Here is a 23774-nt window from a genome sequence, read left to right on the forward strand (position 1 = left end):
AATATCTTTGGAAGTTTAACCTATCAAATTACATATATATATATTAGAAACAATATGTTACAATTTATAGTGCATACTGTGTACTCACAGATATCCCTATAATATCTCTCATTTTGCAGCTTCATTATAACTGAATTTGGGTGCAGAAAGCAGTTGACATATAAAGAGTCTAAAGGTTAAAAACCACTTGAGGCAACGTGGTGAGATTAAAGTGTTCTGAAAAAATAAAATAGATAAATTAAAAATAAGGCCTTCAGGTTAGGCCTGGCTCTGTCATTAAGGTAATTCACTGTCAATTCAGGCAACTGAGTGAAGGCTTCTGGAGCACGCTCCCTTACAGATGTCAATCAGAATGATAGCTGTGGGTGTCTCAGACACCAAGTAATTGTGGAAATGGCCAGGGTTAGGCAAAAGTGACGTGGAATCTGGTGAACTGGAGACCACTTGCCCTGCCCAAAGGCATTACATTAAAAATATTGGGGCACCACCAGAGTTGAACGCTGTGCGCTGGGTCCAGGATGATTTGCACGCCCTGTTCGCAGCGCAGTTTCTGGCCACCACGGACAGGAGAGTCCTGGAACACCAGTCTCACGCGATGATGCCACATGTCCGTGCTCACATTGATGGTAAACAGGGTAAATACCATTCCCATGGCAATTGGAATAAAGATGAAGTTGAGGGTCGTGACCTGTAGTAGGCAGCAGTCCTGGTCTGGGTTGGTATGAACATCTTCGTACTGAATGGGAGGCTGCAACCCTCCCATACACTTGCTCTTTAATCTAGGGGACTGTTTTTTGAGCTTAAAGTTGAATTCCCACATTGGTTCCTGTCTGTTCCCAACAATCTTTCTGCACCAGAAAAGTAAGCATTTGGAATTCTTTAATGTGCTGGGAGTGCTTTCTGGAATGGCTGGATTCTTGGAGGTTCGAGCAGCAAATGGCTCATACATATGGTACAGAGATCGGATCACACATGCCCGGAGACAGCGCAGCTTCTCCATGGACTCTGGTCGCAGGCGCAAAGGCAGAGAGGCATCCAGCGTGCAGTGCCTTCGGTACAACCTGGTCCAAAAGGCAGCAGTGCAAGTGACATTCCAGGCATTCTTACAAATCAGGGAAAAATTCACAATGTCCTCAGGACGGATATAGGAGGCCACCAATAGCCAAATTATCCATGAGATACTCTTCTCCTCCAGCCCCGTCCAGGTCTTCCTTGTGCCTCTTGCTCTTTTTTTTTTTTTTTTTTTCTGGAGACGGTTCTCTCATGGATGCACAGCGTTCGACTCTTTGACTGGTGGCATCCTCAGTACCCATTCTCCCTGAGAATATAGTTACTGCTTCTCGTCGCTGAGGGCAGCCCTGTGCTGGGCCAGTCCATTAGTAATCAGATTCCGGTTTGGAAGGGGCGTCCGGATTGTATATCCGGTCAGTAATGCACGTGCTCTTCCAGTTCCCCGGGCTCCTGGTAGGGGGAGGAGAAGGATTGAATTGAGAGGAAAAACAACTATGATTTATAAACATATTTTAATGTAAAAAATGTGCATTTGAAAGGAGAAACCTGGCCCCATTTTCTGTGTTAAACCCCGTTTGGTGCTATTGAGTTTGTTGTTCTTTATTCTTTTATCCCAGCAAAAATGGATGATCTTGCTCTAGGGAAAAATTAAATTCTTAAATCTCCAAACAAGGAAGTTTCAGCCTTCTCTTGTGATCAGAGAGGAGCCTTAGAGGCCTAAAATTGTTGCTACTATTGCTTCCCATTAAGCTCCCCCTCAAATTCAAGTGAATATTTTCTCTTCTCCCTTTACCCTCCTCCAGAAATAAAGGAGGTGACAGGGTTTTCAGAAAAAAAAAATATTGGGGCACCTAGGTGGCTCAGTCAATCAAGCGTTTAACTCTTGATCTTAGCTCAGGTCATGATCTTGCAGTTTGCATTCAAGCCCCACATCAGGCTCTGCGCTGACAGTGCAGAGCCTGCTTGGAATTCTCTCACCCTCTCTTTCTGCCCCTCCCCCACTTGTACACAGGCGCGCACGCCTGCTTGCGCTCTCTCTCTCTCTCTCAAAATAAACTTAAATACGTTGAAGCATGGTGATAACTAAAGTATCTCTTTTAGCTCTAACATTCTGTGCTTTTGTATTGAATTCTCAGAATCAACATGTATTTATTAGGTACCTAATAAATTTGTTATGACTTGTGAGGGACAACATAAAACTATGAATAATGGTTTCTGCCTTTGAAGCATATAATTTAGCCAAAGAAATAAAACAGGTTAAGGAGATGAGAAGGCGAGTTCTTCAAGTGACACAAGGAAAGCATCCTAAAAATAAAATAGCTTTGCCTCCTCTCAAAAAAACCTTGCTGTGCTGTCATCACATGCTGTAGGCACTTGCAGAATGGAAATACCCTGTAGTGTGAGGGACTAAAGAAAGACCATTGAGGAGGTAAAGTTTAAGTCCAAGATTCAGATGTAAGATCTGGACCAGGAGAGAGTGCCGTGTCCTCAAAAGCAGGGAGTTTAACTTCAGGAGACCTGCTGTAAGCCCTAAGGAATCTGACTGTTTTTGTTTCTTAGATTTTTGTTAATGGAAGATTCTTGTTGGGAAAGTTACTACTAAAATTGTCACTTAGACGCTGAATATTTTTGATACATTCTGGTGTTGGTTGTGGTATGTACATTTCAATGTTGAAGCTAGAAAGTTGGTGAGTAAGAACAGACTTGGTGAATAAACATGTTCATTTGATCACAACAAAATAAATTTATCGCCATTGTATTTGCATTTTTACCCTACTAAGCATCTGTTTTCTCTATATCGTTGTCTCTAGATATAATCTTTTTCTTCAGCAAAACATCTTTCACCATTGTCCCCAAATGCTAGGAAATGTGGAATGATGAGGCAAGATGTATCCAGATAGATGGCCTAATAATGACTAACTGACATCATGCTTTTAAATTTATAAGCATTTTTACATGTATTTTAAACATTTGTTTAAAGAATTCCATAGTACACATTGCATTATCTTTCATTTACCCTAAAGAAAAGATACAAAAAAAGATTTAAAAGAGAAGCCATTTGCATGTCTATTAAGTATGATTAACACTGTCATGCACACAGTAGGATGCAACTATAGAAACCATTATTAGACCTAGTAGATCGCATAGTCTATGCCTGTGATGACATTCATTTCTTCAGTAACTATTTATAGAGCACTCAGTGTGCCAGACACTATTCTAATTTATGAGCATACGATAGTAAACAAGACAGACACGGTTATTCCTTTCTGTATTCTACAAAGATAGTTTGCCCATAGTTCACCAATCTAGGACTCAGATCTTCAGATTGCCAGGCTGTGTTCTTTCCACTAGAATGACTGTATCAGTATACATACTTGAATATTAAAATTTTTTTGGTTTATTTCTGAGACAGAGACAGAGCATGAGTGGGGGAGGGGCAGAGAGAAAGGGAGACACAGAATCAGAAGCAGGGTCCAGGCTCTGAGCTGTCAGCATAGAGTCTGATGTGGGGCTCAAACCCACAAACCGTGAGATCATGACCTGAGCCAAAGTTGGTCGCTCAACCGACTGAGCCACCCAGGCTCCCCTATACTTGAATATTTTTAATGGTAGTGAAGGAATCTACTCTGATCCAGGGTGGGTAAAAACAAAAATGTTCCTAGAGTAGAATGAGATATCAGAAATTTGTGTCGAATGTAAGTGAAATCACCAAGATATTTATGACACGAATAAATGCTCAGGGCAATTGCAGCTGCCAAGAATGGATCTTATTTTGCCTTCGTGGTTGTGTGACCAAAGAACTATATTCTCAGATGTAGTTTGCTCTCTCTAATTTGGGAGCCCTATGTTACAGAAAGATGTACTGCAAGAATAAAGAAGACCATGTATTGAGCAATATAAAAACTTAAGGGAACTTCTCTCTATATATGTATATCTATGTATATGTAGAGAGAAGCTCCCTATATATATATATGTATATGTGCAACTGTCTTTTACAACAGTGATTCTGGATACATCCTTATCCTTTCACTGTGATAATATAATGGGAGCCAAGCATTATTCAAAAATAAATGACAAAACCATCTTAAATAGAACTAAGGTTCACTGAGAGATTATTTCTGCTGACTAAGCATATGGAAAAGACACTTTATTACTTCAATTACTCCAGCAAGATCACACCTGGTGTTAGATGCATGGTTCAAGAACTTCAGTGCATTAGCTTAGCAGTTAGGTTATTAATCATGGGTGTCAAGCCCGTTCTGCTAATTAACCTTAATTGAGCTCTCTGTTATGGAAGCACCATTACCAATGAAACAACTTAGCAATGATACCGAAATAACAGAACATGGTAAAACTCAGGATTAACATTAATTCCTGTGCTTGAATACCAATGCCCAATGCACTTTGCTGTAATACAAAATCTTGTATCTTCTATAAAGCTTAAAAAATACATAGAGTAAAAATTGGTAGAATATGTATAAAATGTGCATAATAAGGTGACTTGGAAAGCATTTTGAAAACAACTTATGTGTTTGCATCGAATATTTAAAAGCAAGTAGAATATAGCATTTTTAATAAAAATAAGAATTTTTAAAGAATCAAAGATTAAAATCTCATATCATCCATTAGTTAATGTGACTGTAAACCTAGTCATGCTTGAAACCAAATCTTTATTTCATTTATGTTCAGTATTACTTCCAACAGTGCCACAAAATGTCCATTAGAATAGAATTCTTCAATAGGCAGCTTTATTAATCTGCCCAGAGAAATGCAGTGCAATTAATTCTAAATTTGATAACCAGCAAGCACTTCAAGTGCTCAATAGGTTATTTATTAAAAAGCAAATCAAAAAGAAATAAGCTTCACTGCCAATGAACGGAATGCTTGGATTTAAAAATGGCCAGAAGGCTATTGGTATTAATAAGCTTTGTCAAATTCATTTTCAGACATGCATGGAGGAATTCATACTATTTTTCCATTCATGTCACAGTGTCTGTCAAGAGGAGAGCTCAGATACCTTGGGGAAAGCTTTCTATGTGCAAGTATTTGAAAATAGAAAGGCAAAGACAGACATTTAGCAGATTCACAAGGGAAGGGAAACCCCTGAAGAATCTTGAGGAAAATTAAAGCAGCAACAATGGAAGTGTTAGGAAAAGGTTTAACCATTGATACAAATTTGGGCAAGAACAACGAATACAAATACTGGTGATACAAGTACTAGAAACTCAAAATCAGCATAAATAAAGATTTACATAGTATGAATGAGGCACCTCAGGCCATGGGTGAATATCTTATGGGCCCTTCCTTTATGCTATATTTACAGAGGTAGAATGTAAACATCCAGGAAGTGGCCCAATTTCATTGGATAGTTATACAGATTCTTAACATTGACCACAGGGATTTAATGGAATCTGAAAAAAAAAAATCTCCACTCCTCTAAATGCCTAAAATCTGTGTTCAGATAGTAAACAGGTGCAACTACAGATAAATTACTTAAGTTCTGATCCCTCACTGGTGCTATCCAATAGACCTTCCTGTGATGATGGAAATGTTCTATATCTGTGCTGTCCAATAAGGTAGTCACTAGCCACATATGCCTATTGAGCACTTGACATCTGGATAGTGCAACTGAGGAAATGAATTTTTAATTTTTGTCCTTAATATTAAATATCCACATGTGGCTGGTGTTGGGCAGTGCAAACCAGCCTCAGATGATTACTTTTATGACCTAGCAGGAGTAATAGATCTGATTCAATCACGGTTCTTTCAGTTGTGAGGGACAGAAAACTCAAAATGTGAACAATAAGGAGAATGTATTGGCTCATTTTAACTGAAAAGTCTGAATGTAGGCAGTGTCTGGCATAGTTCGTTCAGGGCTATTTTTTCCCCAGTATTCTCCTTTATTTTTGTGGTTGGGCAATGCCTTTATGCTAATTTTCCTGATGGTCACAGTGTGGCTGTTGGAAGCAACAGGAGTTACATGCTCCTTATTCATGTCTAATAGGAGAGGGAGAGAAAGAGCATTCCCTCCCACAACCGCTTAAAAGGCCAGAGCCTTGCCCTAAAAAAAAAAAAAAAAAAAAAAAAAAAAAAAAAAAAATCAACGTGTAGAGCCAGCCACAACGTGTAGAGCGCTGTGTATTGCTTGGCTTACACCTGGTTTTCTTCCCATTCCCAAACAAGTTAACTTTGGCAAATGGAAGGAGATTTTTGATCAATGTTGCACCTGAAAGTTGGATTGGGGGAATGATGTTTTCTCAAAGAAAAATCTAGATGCTATTAGGATGTAGAAAGATAGGGAATGAATACAGATTAGGCAACTGATGATTTTCATCCAGTTACCTCCAAGAATTATACTCGATGATGTAATGTGGATAAAGCACCTAACAGTGCACCTAGTATGTTATAACCCTTCTTGTTCACGTATCCCACCTTCTCTATACTCCCTAGGCAACTATCTTAACCCTCTGGTGTCTTATTTTTTTCAATAGAGAATGTATTATTGTTAAGATTCCTTTTAGCGCTAAAAATGTGTTACTGATACCTACTGGTGATATGTTAACTCAGGGCATAGGAATAAGTGTGTCAAAGGAGAGTTAATTACATTAGAAGGCAATGAATAGCTACAGCTAAGAAAATGCCATTGGATTCTCTGTAACCCTGTGCAAGTGGCCCTGGTGATGGTCTTTCAATGAATAGAGAAAAGAAGAAACAACGGTGCTTATTTCTCATCTCCAGCTCCTCCTTGGCCCAGCTCTATTTCTACCACCCTCAAAGAGACGAACAGATAATAAAAACCAATGATATCTAGGCTTTAGCTGAAGAGCATGAGACTCACCTGAGGCTCACCTTGAAAACTGACATGGAATTTGCTAGGCTGGGACTCAGGCACCCCTTCCTTTTTCTTAAGTGACTTTAATGTATACTATGGTTGAGAAGCACTAAAATGATTTTCTGATAAACAAGAGGTGGAATCAAAAGACTATACTGTACTATTCAGGGTCGAGTAGCAGGTCATAACTAAATGATAGGTAAAATAGCAACATAACTAATAGTAGAACTATGCAACATTTTTTTTTCAAAAATATGTACAAAATACATTTTTCATTTGAACAGAAAACAGTCAACTGGTTTCTCACTCTCAAGATTTTAAAAGCCTATGAATTCTATGAGAGATAAAGATTAAGTGGTATATTTCACTAACAAAGCCATAACAGATATTAAAACCAAATTAGAAGAAAAAAGAAAGCAGATCTGACAATTAGAAAATCAAGTCAGTAACATGGCAAGAAGTGTATAACAAGAGCAGAGAAGACAGGAAAAGCATCCAATGAAAGCTATTAGAAAAGAGGAGATTGGAAGAACAAAGAGAAGCTCTGTATACGGAGGGAACAGAACACTCTGAAGAAACAAATTACATTATCATTGAAGATGATTTCATGAAATGAAAGCAAGCATGAATCTTTCAGGTTTAATTGGCCCACGCTGTCTCAGAAAAAATAAATGATTTTAAAAATAGTGAATAATGAATCCTATCCTTGTGAATTTAATATATTTCAATGACAACCAAAAAATCTTACAGCTTATGAGTACCTGTTCTCTATTATATTCCATTCACCTAAGCAGATGATACCTTGTAACAAATAGGTATCTGATGAATATTTTTTAAATAAACAGATCTTTCATTAAAATAACTGACATATTATGTCATTAAAGATAATGATGCATTTTCTATATTTTGGAGGACTAAATGTCATCCAGAAATTTAGAAATTTTATTTTCATGTTGTTAAATACATTTTCAAATAGCATATATTCATATATGTATATTTAGTGTGCTATATTGACATATAGTGCTCACCCATGTATTTTTTTGTAAAATTTATTTTTAAGGTGTAATCTATCTAAAGAAGGAAAACAAGGGTGGCTCAGTTGGTTAAGAGTCTGACTTATGCTCAGATCATGATGTCACAGTTTGTGGGTTCGAGCCCCGTGTCAGGCTCCGTGCTGACAGCTCAGAGCCTGGAGCCTGCTTCAGATTGTGTGTCTCCTTCTCTCTCTGCCCCTCCCCCACTCACACTGTCTCTTTCTCTAACATAAACATTAAAAAAATTTAAACAAGGAAAACAATACATAATTATGATTAAATTTTATAATCAGAAAAATTAAAGTTTTGCATAATTTGTATTATGCTAACAAGTATCATTTCTACTTTATTAAAAATTCAAAGGAATGAACTCTTATTTTTTTCTCAATTCATAATTGACTTTGTTCTGCTATTCTGAGGTTTATCTCGTGTTCTTTTTTCACACTTCTTGAGCACCACTTTGATTTTAATCTTGTTTCTTCAATGTAGACCTTCACTCTGACCTCATAGGTTTTGTTTGATATGAAATATTTTTTTGGTTATTTATCATGATTTGCAGTAGCAGTTTTAATTGCCTTGATCCAGTAATGGATTAGGGGAGAGGTTGTTTAATTCCAAGTATTGCCACATGTACGAGTCTGTGGTTGGAGGATACTGTAGTCTCTGTTTGCATCAACTACAAATAAATCATAGAAAAGCTGGTGAAGAGTAGATTAAACATTAACAATTTATTATCTCACTTAAGTTCAGAAGCCTCCCATGCGTATTCCCTCTGATCTCACACACCCATCAATTAGTAAGAAATAGAAATTGGATTATCATCTTTGATTCAGATTCATGGTTTATACCATGATGTTAAAGATGCTCAAATTGGCTTTTGATTTCCCAGCAAGAAAGGTGGGTTATTGCTGGATGTGTGGACAGCCAACAATATCTGCCTCACCAACAACAAGCAAGAGACTGATAGATTTATTCTCATTATATATAATCATATATAATCTTATTACATATAACATAGGATATGTGATTATATTTTATATACAATAATATAAATGTTACACATTATATACATAAAATTTCATAAAGTTACCTTTGGTTCCTCCAAATTAATTTTAATCTTTTGATCTACTCTGAAGAGTTTAGGAGAAGGTGCTAAAGGTATTTTTTCTTTTTATTATACTGAAATATTTCCTTTATTTTCTTTTTTGTTGTATGATCTTTTTTGTTAAGGTACACCTCACCCCTAGTAATTTGGAGTGTATTCTATTGTTTTACTGTTAGTTGCTTTTATATATCATAATGACCTACTTCCATCCAATTTTCTCAATTTATTGGCCTTTGAAGCAATAAAGAGTCTGTTGATTCTCCTCCATGGAAATGCAAAATAGAAGCCATGTGAGCAAATGACTCAAACTGGTGACTGAATGGACAAAACAGGCACTCCCATGTATTTCTCATAGCAGAGTAGATGTCTAAAGCCTTTTGGAAAGCAGTTTGGCTGTTCATGAAGTATTCATACTCCGTGGTTCAACAATCCTACTTCTAAGAATCTAAAAGAAATGCAGAAGGGCAAAAAGATGTTTGTACGATAGTGATTCCATTATGAAGAACCTTGTGTGTCATGGCAGAAAAATAGAGAAACAATATAAATGCACATCCACTTGAATATTATATATAATATATAATTTATTTATATAAAGGTGTATGTCTTGATAAAAAACATAAGTCTTAAAATGAGGAAAACCACTATGTGTTGACATAGAGGTCTCTGAAATGAAGTTAAAACGGCTCAAAAACAGTAATGTATGATTTCATTTATGTTAAAATGTGTACAAAAGCGTAATGTCTAAATGAATAGTATTTTAGAAACGTACACTCAGAAGTGTTATCCATCATTAGTCTTGGGGAAAGGAGTAGAAATATGGGAAGTAGTAAGAGAAAATAGTATTTTATTAGATATTCTTTTTTAAATGTTTGCAACGAAAATATATTCATATAAATAATTGTAAAAAGTGGTTTTTAAAACCCATCTGGAAAGATAAACATGAAAGAAAAATAGAAGATAGCCAGGAGAAGTCTAAAAATGAAGAGCAATAGGGTGGAAAAGATTCACCCTAATACATATTAAAATATTCTTGACAGAGATCATTTTGTAAAAGATTTGATCATTACCTCATACTATCCACCTAAATAAATTCTAGATTTGTCACACATTTAATTGTAATGACAAAACCAGAAAATCAATACAAGGAAATTCAGCTTGCTTAGTTATTTTGGGTTTGGAATGGTCTTTCTCAACATCAAACTCCAGCCAAGAACCAGAAAAACAAATATTATATGGTTTGACTACATAAAAATTAAAGCATTCTGTATGGATAAAGACTGTAAAAAACGACACAAATTTAAAAGTATTTACAACATGAGTAATAAAGTATTAATAGCCTCGTATGCAAAGAGTTCTTACCAAGTAATGGGTAAAAGATAAATGTGCCAAAGAAAAGGGCAAATAGCATGTGGGTAGATCAGGCTATTTTTCCTGTGTTGGAAATGACAAATTGCAAATTTTTCCATAGCTGATTCCAAAAAGACTGTGACACATAAACCACCAATGATGGTGTCTAGAATTCATCCCCAGTATAGATTTTCATACTTCTTTTTTCAAGAGGAAATTAAACTTCAGAAGCCTTTGGCTTAACAGACATTTGCCCTTCCTTACACGAAGCTTACCTTAGCAACTGAATTTGTTTCAAGAGAAAAGCAAAACCTGGCATTAATTTAAACAAACACTGCCAGTTGCTATTTTCATATTTCCTCTGTTCGCTGTAGATAGCTTATATTGGAAAGTTGAAGACAAACATTTTTTTCCTCGCTGATGAGTTCCTGTATTTGGCAAGCATGGATGCTGCTCTGGGATTCTGGGGACCAAATTTCATTTTACTAATTCCCATTTGGATAGACATTTCACAGGAAAAAAAAAGTCTACCTCTGTTCAAAACATTCATTTATTGTTTCAGCAAAATAGCTCATGAAGCTTGTTGATATCTGGTAAGTGTGGTCAAATGTTGTTCTTAGCAAGTCGACAAATCAGTGAAAGCATAGAACTCACATCCCTATTTTGAAATATTTGCTGGAAGTGGTTAGGGATTACCACTCAAGCATTTACTATAGTGGGAAATACTTTAATCAGTACAAGAGATAAGCACCAGCAGAAAGAAATTATAATTTGACAAACATATACTGAGTTCATACTGTGTGCTAGATTCTCTTCCAAATAGAATGGGACAAAACTCCCAGCAGGTGTTGAACTTTATTTCATTGAAGAGAAACAGACCATATATAGAGGTAAGCTTATGAGCAAAGATGATATCACATGGTGTTAAGTGCTCTGGAGGTGTACTGAGGCCCAAGAGAAAAATGTCAGTTCTTAGTCAATAGCATTTATTGCATTTATCCTTCACAATAAAATGAATATATGTGTATATGTGTACACACACACACACATGTATACACATGTAAATATTTATGTGTACATATGTGTATACATATGTGTATTATGTATATACATATGTGTATTATGTGTACACATATATGTGTATATGTGTAAACACACACATATACAACACATGTAAACATTTTAGAGAGTTTACCATGTGCCAAAAATTTTAACACTATATGCGTATTATTTTATTTGATCCTCATACTAATCCTAAATTGATAGGTATTGATCTCAATGTAGATAGATGCTTGCATAAATATGTTTTTATGACTTGTTTTATTGCCCATTTGGAGAAGAAATCATGTACTGCTATTTGTGTTTTCTCTTTATTTCTTTGTTCTTATTTTACTTTAATCTCTACCCCTTCCACTCATATGAAACAGCCCTTTTTCCTCACACTCCTCCTCCAATTTCCAGCAACAAGTAGTGGCAACTTTGGGGTGACAGAGAGCCAGTTAACTTTCTATTCATTGACATAATATGTAAATATTATTTATAGAGATGAGTACACTAACATGAAACATACCTCTTTTAATAGATTTTGATGGCTTTATTTCTCTATCTCAGTTTGTATAGGACAGTCTCATTCATTTCTAAGAGTTGCTTCATTTTCGTAGAATGAATGAAAGGTGTTTATCAAATTGCCTCCATGGAGTGGATGCTTACGGCTTTTAAAATATTTCTCTGTCATACAGGGATGCTGTGGAAAACACCTTTAAGTCTTTGCACATATGTGGACATATTTCTACGAGCTGTCTTCCTACACATGACATTGTTATTAATAATGGAAGACCATTTGCATTTTACACATGGATGAAGTTTCTTTTCAAAAGGTTTCATCAACTTGTAGTCCTACTGACATTTCTCCATATCTTTGGCAACATTCAAAAACATAAACCGTTTTCATTGCCATTTTGAAAATGTTTACATTTCGTATATTTTCAATGTATGTGTATGGTCGCATACCTTGCTCTTTGAACTGTTCATGTTTTTAACCTATATTAGGAATTATTTGTAATGACTTGAAAGGGTTTTTTATGTATTTTGTAACTTGATCCTATATGTTAAATGCAAATATATATTTTTAATTTTTGTTTTTAATAGTAACAAACAGCTATGTAATATTTACTATAAGCCAAAGTCTGTCTTAAGTGCTTTATATATTCACTATTCTATTGCTCACAACAGTCCTGTGAGGAAGGTGCTATTATTCTCTTCATTGTACAGATCAAAAAACTGAAGCCTGGAGGTATTACATGCCTTACTTGGGCCATGTAATCAACTGGTAGAACTCTTTCGGAGCTCTGATTCCAAAGTCAACTTTCAAGCCCTCAGTCATTCTCATTATACCTGCTAGAAAGTTCAAAAACTGTATGTAAAATGAACCAATATCTTTTTCTTCCTTTATAGCATCCGGTTTTTGTATCTCTAAGAAGTCCTTCACCACACGAAGTTATAAACATATTTTTATAACTTTGGGTTATTTTATTCTTAGCCATTTAAATTATCTAGTGTCTGGTGAATGAGGTCAAGTCTACAGATGACATTATTTTTTTCCAAGTAGGTTGCTAATTGTTCTAACCATTTGAGTAGGCTCTTTTTCCTATCAATTTGTAATTGGCTTTATTAAAAACTAAGAGTTTATCTTGCATGGGTCTACTTAGATACCTTATTCTGTACTTTGGCTTTATTTGCCTATTCCTGCCTTAGAACTATATTGTTTTTATTACTCTAGTTGATACTGTGCTAGAAACTTCTAAGGGAAGACCCTTACTGTAAGAATTTCTTCGAATTTTTCCTGGCTATCCTTATACCGTTTTGTTCCTTTCAAATGAACTTTCAATGCAGTCCATGATATTTCTTTTATGAGACCTCTCATTCCAATTTTGGCAGTAATACAGTGATTACATAGACTAATTTGGAGAGAGCTGTTACATTAGGTCTTTCTAATTAAGAACCTGGTATAAATTTCTTCTTTTGCATCTGTTATCCTTCAGTAAAAATAGATAAAATTTATTAATATAGGTTTTTCACATTTTATTCCTTACCATCTTTGGTGTTGTTATTATAATTGAATTTTTCTGATGATAAGAAAAACATTTTCTTACTGTACTTTCAAACTGGACATTGTATTTGGAAGAACTACATGTTTCACTTTTAGTACTAGGAGCATTTAATTTTTTTGGATTTTCTGGATCAATTACTGCATGAAAATAGTGACAGTGTTATCTTTTCCTTTCAAAACTTTATGCAGTATTGCCTTACCTTAGTTTTATTGTATTAATTAGAATCTCAACCTATATCATTGAAGGGTATCAATGAGACTAAATGTCTTTGTCACATTCCTGAATTTAATGGAAATAGCTCTAAGGTATCAAATCATTAGAAACCAAGTTTCAGTGTACAAGTTTTAAAATACAGTATATCACAATTAAGCTTATTGTTTCTTACAGATTTTTAGAAAATACCCTTTATCAAACAGAGGAAGTTTCATATATATATGAAGCTTTAGTAGATAGACTAATTGAAGTATATGTATTAAATTATTTTTATCAGATGCCTGTTCATCAAATTTGATTACCCTATATATATTCTTAATCTCTTAATGTTGTAAATCATAGTCTATTTCTTAAGGTTGAGTTGTATCCATTCTTGGGATAAACCTTTCTTTAATGCATTATAGTAAAAAAGTTAATACCTAGCTAGATTCAATTCTCATTTTTTGTTTACAGTTTTTTTTTTTTTTTTTGCGTTTATGTTTGTAAGTGTGGTTGTAACGTCATGAGGTTGTAACATTGGTTTCCATTTTTAGTTATTTTGTGGAAATATTTTTGGACCCCAGTTATGTAGAATGGAGTTTAAATGCCCTTTTTAGTTCATGGGATAGTATTGGCAAGGGTCTTTACAGAGCCCATATTTCACTTCTCAATTTTAGTTGAGAATACATTTACTTGAAAATATATTCTCCTCTCCCATAGCCAGGACTTTTATTTTTTGTGTATCTCTGAGTATTTATAAAATGAAAAGTAAACATAATGTTTTTAAAATTTAAGAGTTTTCTGTCTTTTTGATATCTCATTAAAGAGCATGTTATTGGGGTGCCTGGGTGGCTTAGTCGGCTAAGCGGCTGACTCGATATCAGCTCAGGTCATGATCTCATGGTTCCTGAGTTCGAGCCCTGCATCGGCTCTGTGCTGACATAACTGAGCCTGCTTTGGATCCTCTGTCTCCCTCTCTCTGCCCCTCCCCGACTTGTGTGCGCACTTGCTCTCTCCAAAATAAATAAATGTTAAAAAAAATTTAAATCATGTTATGAATGATAATTTATGTGACTGTTTTGCACAACTTACTGTTTTTGAGGTTCTGCCCATACAGTCTAGTTCATTTTTTCTAGTGTTTCATGGTATTACATTATTTGCATTTACTGTATTTTACTTAATTTGTTCTAATACTGAAGAAAATCTATATACCCCTTCCATCTATTTACACCATGAACAGTGCTTCAGTGAACATACCTACCTACCTACCTATTCAATAGTGTCTCTAGGATGTATGCTTAAGAGTTGATTTCCTGGCATATTATTTATGTACTGCTGGTGTATAACAAATGTTTAGTAGTTTAAAACAACAAACTTTTAATCTGATAGTGTCTGTGGGAACTGAATCTCATAGCAGATTAGCTGGGTAGTTTGGTTCAGGATCTCTATAAGCTTGACGTTCTGCTCTGGGCTGGGCTACAGCTGTCTTAAAGCATAATTGAGGAAAGATTAATTTCCATTCTCACTCACATGTCCAGAGACTTCGATTTCTTGCCTCATAGTCCTCCCCACAGGGCCACTTACAGTGGCAGCTATGTTCCCCCAGAGTAAGTCGTTGCTTTGTGAGCCATGAGAGAATGTCCAAGATGGAGGCCACAATCTTTTGTAAACTAATTTCAGAAGTGCTGTACCATTACTTCTGCTACGTGCTATTGGTCATTTAGACCAACCACGGTACCAGGTTAACCAACTGTCCTGGCTTGCCTTGGCCTTAGGAATTTCTCAGGTTTAAAATGTGACTTGCAGGTTTTAAAAATGAGTCCCAAGCACATCTAGGAAGTTGATCACCTTACCTGGTACAATGTGGATGGCAATTATACAAGAGTGTAAATACCCAGAAGGGGAATCACTTGGAGTCGTTGTAGAGGCTGACATACTAGGTCATTGATTACATCTAAATACAGTTTCAAAATTATTTCCATGTTGTATGCCTCAGATTGGCCACCACAGGTTTCTACTCCCACCACTTGTGCATGAGGGTTCAGGATGCAAAAAATTTTTTTCCCTCAAATTCTCTGAAAAAATGGAGTTTCTGGATTCTTACCTATTAAATTGTATCTCCTACTTTCATCATTAAATTCTCAGTGCATTCTGGGAGAAGTTCTCTTCTTGATAGTCCAGCCTAATAATTCACCTTTCATTTTTGTCTTTTCTGCTATTCAGATATTCTTTTGCATAAACATCCAGCAAAGCTTACAACTCTGCCTATTTTCGATGCATAATAAGTAAAATGTTTAATAGTATTCTAGAATTAGAAGCCAGATGGTCTCAACATAAGCAATGAGGGAGAGTTGGAGGGGAAGTGAGCTTTGAAAACCTTTATGAAAAAAACAAATACTGAAAATAAATGAATTGAGCTTTTTGTCTGATGAAGTTAGAAAACATAAGAGAGTAAGCTCAAATAACCAAGAAGAAAAAATGGTGAAGATAATTGCAGAATTCTGTGACATTAGGCTCTGTGACAGAGAGAGAGAATGATGAGAGGAAGCCATTTACAAAAATGTGGAAATTTTAGGTTGTAATGCATTCTCCTTTGCTCACTCTCTGATTCTTTTACCCCAACAACTGTGGGAACATTCTACTTAATGTGTATTTTTGTGTATATTCTTTTGAATGTGTGTTCACATTTTATCAGTTTATTTCTCCCAGTTACATCTACTTCTCCACCTCTAAAAATATCAGTGCAAGGAACATGTCACCAGATGAAGTCTTTCTCTCTCAACTATTTATTAAAGGGGTGTGTGTGGGGTTATACATCCAGAACTAGATTGCTTGATCATAGCATAGGTACCTGTATGGCATGGTTGCATAATTAGTAACACTTTGGTCACCAGAAGGGCCACCCCAGCCTGAGCTCCCATCAGTGTTTGAGGTTTTCTGCCTCATCATTCTAGTCTGTATTTGGCATTGCCCAGATTTGTGAGTCTAATTGCTGTACAATAGTACCTCATTATTAAATTAATTTGCATTTCTATGATTATTAATGAGGCTGAGGATCTCTACCTGTTTATTAGCTTTTGGGATGGTCCAAGTCATTTCTTTTAAGACAGTAATTAAAACTTCTGGCGTGCTTAATCAGGGTAAAAAAGGTTAAAACAAAAAATACACGGAGTAAAAAAGATGTAATCAATCATAGGGAAAAAGAAAACAAAACTCTACATTTCCAGAGAGTAAAACAAATAATTACCAAAAAAAAAAAAAAAAAAAAAAAATCTGTTCCATGATACTTCTCCTCACCAGCAGATGCTAGAAGACAACATAGGAACACATTTCTTTTCTCTCTCTCTTTTTTTTTTTTTTTTAACGTTTATTCATTTTTTGATAGAGACAGACCGTGAGTGGGGGAGGGGCAGAGAGAGAGGGAGACACAGAATCCGAAGCAGGCTCCAGGCTCCGAACTGACAGCACAGAGCCCCACGCGGGGCTCAAACCCAGGGACCGGGAGATCATGACCTGAGCCAAAGTTGGACGCCCAACCTTCTGAGACACCCAGGCGGCCCATAGTAGGAACACATTTCTGATGGAAACTACTTTGTATCTAGAATTCTATACTAGGTCTAATCCTTCAGTTGTGAAGGTGAACTAGCTCACAGCTCCCTGTATGTAGGGAGCTATTACTGTGTCCCCAGCCCCTGCCTAGTACTTGCCTGGAACCCTTCCTGGGTAGGAGCAAGGGAAGAGCCAGAGAGTTTCTATAGTTTCAGAGCATACATAGCAAGGTCCTCTACCAAGTTAGTTTTATTCCAAATATGTTTGGTCTCTCAGTGGCAGAGATATGACCTAATTAGAATATTTTGCTGTTAATTTTTTTTTCTGTTCTTTTAACTATTCCAGAGTGGGACATCTGCTTGTTTGTTCTTATATTTTTTACCTAAAGCAGTATTCCCAAATAGGCCTAACTCTGAGCTGCCTGGCATCTTTCCTAGAATGTTCCATGCAACAGGATGTGACCACGTTTGAAAAAAAATGTTTTGAGGGGTGCTGGGTGCCTCATTTGGTTAAGCATGTGACTGTTTATTTCGAGTAAGGTCATACTCCTCTTGGTTTGAGTTCAAGTCCCACATTGGGTTCTGTGCTGACAGCAGGGAGCCTGCTTGGTCTTCTATCTCTCTCTCTCTCTCCCTCCCTCCCTCCCTCTCTCCACCTCTCCACCCCTCCCCCTCTCTCCCCTCTCCCCCCCTCCCCCCCTCCCCCTCTCTCCCCTCTCTCTCCCTTCTCTTCTCTCTCTCTCTCTCTCAAAATAAATAAAACTTAAAAAACTGTTTTGAGGTTGACAAAGCTAAAAGGATTTTTCCTGTGGAATTTCTCAGCCTTTGCTACATTAGTGTGCACTATGAATTTACCTCTAATGAGATATCAATGTAGTATTACTTAAATGAGTTTAGCCACACAGCCCTTTAGGGAATAGGGAGTATTTTGCAGGATTAGTGCTTTAAAGGACCACTTTGTAAAACTGTTCTGGAATTTTGTGTCCTTGTGTTTTACTCTGATCTCTGAGGTCCAGTATCAAAATGTATCAATTCCATGCTCTGTTCTCCACCCAATGCCTAGTAAGCACTATACATACAATAAATATCTGTTCACTAAAAGGATAAGTGAATGAAATAGTTCATTATTATAAAATGCTTTAGAAGTTATATGTGAAATCCGTGATAAGTTCCTCTGGACCACAATTTCAAACTCAGTTTCCAAAGAAAACAAAAATATTAGCCTACTTGTAATTACATGATGCACCATCTGTGAAACAAAATTCACCAAAAGTGCTTCATCCTGTAAATGTAGTAAAAAAATCCTCCTCTGTGTATGCAGTGTTGTGTTGCAGAATCCAGTGGCCATTGTCTTCAACCAGCTTCAGGCGTATCATCCATCTAGACCCTTGGGCCTTACCCGCAAAACAATACATATTGATTTACCTTTGTATTGTGCTTCATGTAGGAGACTTAAATGCTTATATATTTACTAGTTTTACCAGGATCAACATTTAGATTTTATGTTTGGAAGGGTCCTTGTCCATGTTTTGCATTTCCTCTCTGTCTTAATGTGCAGTCTTTTACTCAAGTTGGGTGTGATCTTTAAAACTGCTCACATTTGTGATGGATTGGTGTTCAATAGCATAAAAATAAATGTGATTGTAAAAGGGAAAATTATACCCAATAGATTGTAATAAAACAGAGGGGATGTTTTGAGATTTGGAGGATGATTCTAACAAATACTTGTAATATCTTGCTAAAAAAAAATAGAATTCCCTGGTTATGTGACCATCGGAATACCTGCCTTGTTTTGTAAAACATAGTGACAAAATTAAGCTAACCAGGCAAAATTAATGAATTTCCTCTGCGTTTAATTTCTCTTTCTCTGCCCCCTCTTTAAAAATACTAGCAACTTTTGTTTTCCTTATCAGCAAGAAGCAGAGAGTAGGGATGGGGTCCTACAGAACTGACTTCAAGGGTTATAGAAATGACTTCTCTCTTCATCTGTAAAAATGTGCACACCTCCTTGGGTTGATATACATAGGATTACATGAGATAAAGCCAAGTGTAACCCAGTATGAGTGCTCTACAATGATGAATCTTCCACATTCACATAGTGTGTATCCTGATAGTTCGTACTGTAGAAAAATTTCTTGACAAAGTGTCTGCTATTTATGTTTAGAGATAACTTCTCTTGCTCTGAAGAAACCTTACGTGCATTTGGCTTCCTTTTTACACTTTTTTTCTATTACTTGAACGTCATCCAGAGAGCAAAATCCTTATGTAACATCAACATACCTTTATGTTCTCTATCAGCAGACCATAATGTGAGTCACTCCAGCCTTTTCTTCCACTTGATTTGCAGATTTCACAGTTTGGTAGTTCACAAAGGACTTGGCATGCTAACAATGGGGTTAGAAGTTAGAAATTTGCCATTTTCAAATATTCTCACTTCCCTTCAGTCTATTTTTTTAAAATTATTTTTCTAGCCTTACTTGGTTGAAGCAAGAAAGGAAATGTTCACCAAAGCGCATTTCATCATAGTGAGTTAGATTTGGATAAGTCTAATAGGAAAAAATTGCAATTAAGAAACCTCTCCATTTGCTTTCCTTTTTATGAAAGATTTTGAAATTGACATAAGCTCTTAGAGAATGTTCAGCTGTGGTAGTTTGAATTACGCTGCCCAGTTTCAGCTCACTGCCTCCTAACAACTGAAAAATTCATGGGCCAAAGGCTTTCAACTCCACTCTTGGACTTTAGTTACCCCCCATATCTCTTCTAGTACAAATTCCAGACACGTTTAGCTTTTCTGCAACTGTATGTATCTTTTAAGGGAGGTAAGGGGAGCAGGAAGGGCAGGTTGAGGAAGGAAAGAGATAAGATGGAAGGGATGGGAGGAGAGATTTTTTGATGAACCAAATAAATTATTAAAAATGTTTTACCCTTTGCACTTGTAGTGAAATGAAGGATCCTTTATGCTTTCTGCACCCAACTTTGGCTGGGATAGCTAAATGAAGACATTTTCCTTTAGAAAAGCCACAAATCACTTTTTCAAAGCTTGAATTAATAAGGCCCTTTGCAACAATGTTTCTCTGTGACTGTTCAGTTTTCAAAATGGAAATCTGTAGAATGTCAGTTCCTTTTTAGTTGGAAAAAAATATGACCATATGAAGCTCCTTTTAAAACATTCCTCTAGTGCAAGCATTTTAAATAATTTCTCAAAGGAAAGTACTATATTCTGAGTGAATAGCATGACATTATGAACTACATCTAACATAAGATTTTGCTTCGACAGGCCTGTCAATGCTCCTTAGTTCCACCGTAATGAAATGAAAATCATGCGAGCTTGGAAGAAATATCTTCCTCACCCTGATACTCTTTATTAACTGTGGAATTGTACTATTTTCTTCACCATGGCAACAAAAGCACACAATAGAGTTGGCTCTCACCTTCTTCACACAAGGCGATCTGGAATAACGGTAACAAAGAAAAATGAAGCAAACACAGATTTCAGGAAACAAGGAGTTAAGGACACCGTGAACCCAGGGCACTATGAGCTCAATGAACAGTATTAAGGCCCTGTTCCAAACGGTTTACTAGAGTAGGTAACTCGACCCAGAGAACAGACTTTCAGTTGATACTTGATTAAATCTCAGAATGAATGACTTAATGTCAGCCAGTCAACTAAAAGACCAATTTAAATGATCTCATTTTACAGTAAGGTTAATGTCAGTAAAAGGCATAGATTGACTAGTAATCTTGAAATAAGGCTCTGAATTACTCATATTCAGTGTCCTTTAAAAGCAAAGAATTTGTTGTCATCGGCACATATAATTCTTTCAGTGATTTTGAGAGAATCAAGGCTCATTTTCTGTATGAAACGTTTAACCGTAACTTTTTTTTCCCCTGAAAAGAATTTGGTTTAAAATGTCAGATATTCTATATTCTGTTCAGTTTACATTGTTCAAAATATTCAAAGCCATTCATCTTCCTCTGACATTCAGAGGTTCATAATGGGATGTCTTTCACTAGGACATGCTGGTAGAGGCAAAAATACCAAAATTGGGCAATTGACTATTCCCTGTTCAGGGAAAAGGGAGGGAAAAAAAATCACATCAGAGTTTTATTTTGTCACCTGTGAAGCAATGAAAGAATTAATAAAAATGTAAGTGCTAGCTAAATAGAAATCAAATTGTTACTTTGCAGCCAGGAAGCCAAGAAAAAACATTCAATTGAATTATGGGATTTGACTGTGTGAGATTTTAAAGATTTAAAAAAATCAGTTTGGCCATCTATTTTAAATAAGGTGGTAAATACCTTTTGTTCTTGCACCCAGATAGTTTTTAGTACTATGCTTTATTAAAAACAAAGCTGGCACTTACATTCAGGGAAAAGGTTCAAAATAATGTTTAAAAAAACTAATTAGAAAACAAATTAGAAAATTGATTTGGGAGAAATTTAGGAAAGATGATGGAGAGCATGCTTATTTAACTGACCGCTTTCTTTGAAGCCCAGAAAAATGAATAAAAATAGCTGAAAATAGCAAAAAGAATCCATTAATATTAAAACTAGACAGTTGTACCAACGTTATACTATACATGTCAAAATCACGCTGACGGTTACAACATATTTGGAGCAAATTGAATGAGCATGTTGAGTATCAGCACACAGTTCCCATAAATGAGAATGCAGTCAATGGGGAGTTGGTGAAGGAAAGCAAGGCTCAGGGTTACTGTTGTTGGGCACATACCAGGAACCGTGCGAAGGACTTTACCTGCAACATTTCAATGCCTCCTCTCGTTAAGTTGGTGCTATTATCTTCATTTTATAAATGGTAAAACTCCATTTTATAAATGGTAAAATTTGCCTCTGGTCACATAGCTATGTTCCTAGTATTTGGGTGATCTGGGATTTTAATGCAGGGTTCTTTGACTTTAAAATGTCCCCTCAGTGACTAAGCAATCAATGCAGTCTACCAAGGAGGAAGTTCTTGGGTGCCCTCCCAAGTTGGGTGCCAATCCTCAACTTGGAAGGAGAAGAGTTGGAAGCATGGTACACTATGGAAGAAGAAAGAGCACCCCAGAAGTAGCTGGTACAGGGCAAAGAGGGATACAACAGCTTGGGGCAAGTGTAGAAGGAAGACAGAGAAGAAAAAGTTATGCATGAACCGTTTTTGTTTTTCATGAGTATTATTGTCTAACCAGGAGACATCAGGTCTGGAAGCAAGTCTGAGCTGGAGAGAGATGCAGAATCATAGGTCAGGTCCCACCTTTTAAGCCATAGACCAACATGATGTGCAAAGAAAATATAAATGGAGCAGCCAATTATAAAATGGCTGATGCGTGAGACATCAAAAATAGGTGGTCACTCCCAAAGATAGTTGGCCTGCCCAGAAAAAAAACGGGGGGTCAAATCTGAGGGGATACCCACAGGTTAGGTTGTGTGCCCTAATCTGATGGAACCATCTTGTTTTTGAGGTAGTTTGCAACAGATGAGGAAAGTACATAAAGAAGTCATTAGATTTTAATTACATTAATTCAGATTCTAGGTTAGGTGGCTCAAGGAGTCTCTGAATCTCTTGCAGTGGGCCCTATGAAGGCTGACTTGGGTCTTTATTTAGGAGAAACACCTGAGTGGGATCTGTCCAGATTTACTGTGCCATTAATTTACATTACTGCTTAACTCACGCCATTGATCTAGGCTGTATTACAAGTAAGTTACTTTTAAGCTGTAAACCTCTTTGCAGTCAAAAGTTCTATGATTCCCTTAGGGCTAGTAAAAAATTTATCAGAATCTACAGCCAGACTAAAACAATATCCCCTTCATGAAAGCCTAAAGATTTGAAGTTAGGCCTAGACTGGGGAAGACCTAACAGCTTTAAATTAAAGAGGTGACTTATACACTACTGATTCTGAGAATTAAGAGACAAGCTTTCAATTTGAGGTGACTATTGGATGTGCTAGGTGGCTTAACTAGCTTGTTAACTTGCACCAGTTAGGTAGCTCAAATAGAATTACAAATGTTTCTACTTATAAGAGTTAACAGGTTCACTGTATGATATTTAAACATTAGTGTACTGAATAAAAATATAAATTGCTCAGCAGTATCCTCTAATAACTTTATTAACATTTTGGTTTGTTTCTGCACAGTTTGGATACTTCCTGACCTCTAAAGAGTAAACAGTAAACATCCTCGTTACTGGGATTTTCTTTCTTTAATCCTGATATTCCTGATGCTGGCCAAAATGTTTTATAAATAAAGATTTTTCTCCCGTAGCAAAAGTAAAGAATGCTCTTTAAAAAGTTCTACCAGTTTTCCAACAATAACTTTTTTTCTTGATACAGCTGTTTTTACCTACAATCACCCTAAGTAAAGTAAAAGTGTGCTCCTTTGGCAGGGGGACGTGTTTAAACACTATCTTTGTAATGCTGTCCACCCTTTTCAGTGATTTCCTTTATATATTCAAATTCTAGTTCCACTATGGGTCCATGTCATCACACATCGTGAATGAATGGGGTTTGAATTCGTTAATATGAATACCGTAAAAAGGAATACATGTGCTATGTACACTCAATGTGTTGGAACTGGCTAATTGGAATGGAATGCATCCGA

General features: G+C 36.3%; 1 protein-coding gene across 1 annotated transcript in view; it reads right to left on the bottom strand.

Annotated features, from left to right (window-relative positions):
- Positions 1-403: 403 nt before the first annotated feature.
- LOC122229326 (transmembrane protein 183A-like) overlaps positions 404-23774 on the bottom strand; it is a 36357-nt gene continuing 12986 nt past the window's right edge. The window contains 5 exon segments of the mRNA XM_042954372.1: positions 404-1168; positions 1170-1235; positions 1237-1290; positions 19461-19564; positions 20612-20630. Coding sequence (XP_042810306.1) covers positions 404-1168; positions 1170-1235; positions 1237-1290; positions 19461-19564; positions 20612-20630 — 1008 coding nt within the window.

This window comes from Panthera leo, chromosome C2 (genome assembly GCF_018350215.1).
Source record: "Panthera leo isolate Ple1 chromosome C2, P.leo_Ple1_pat1.1, whole genome shotgun sequence".
Taxonomy (NCBI): domain Eukaryota; kingdom Metazoa; phylum Chordata; class Mammalia; order Carnivora; family Felidae; genus Panthera; species Panthera leo.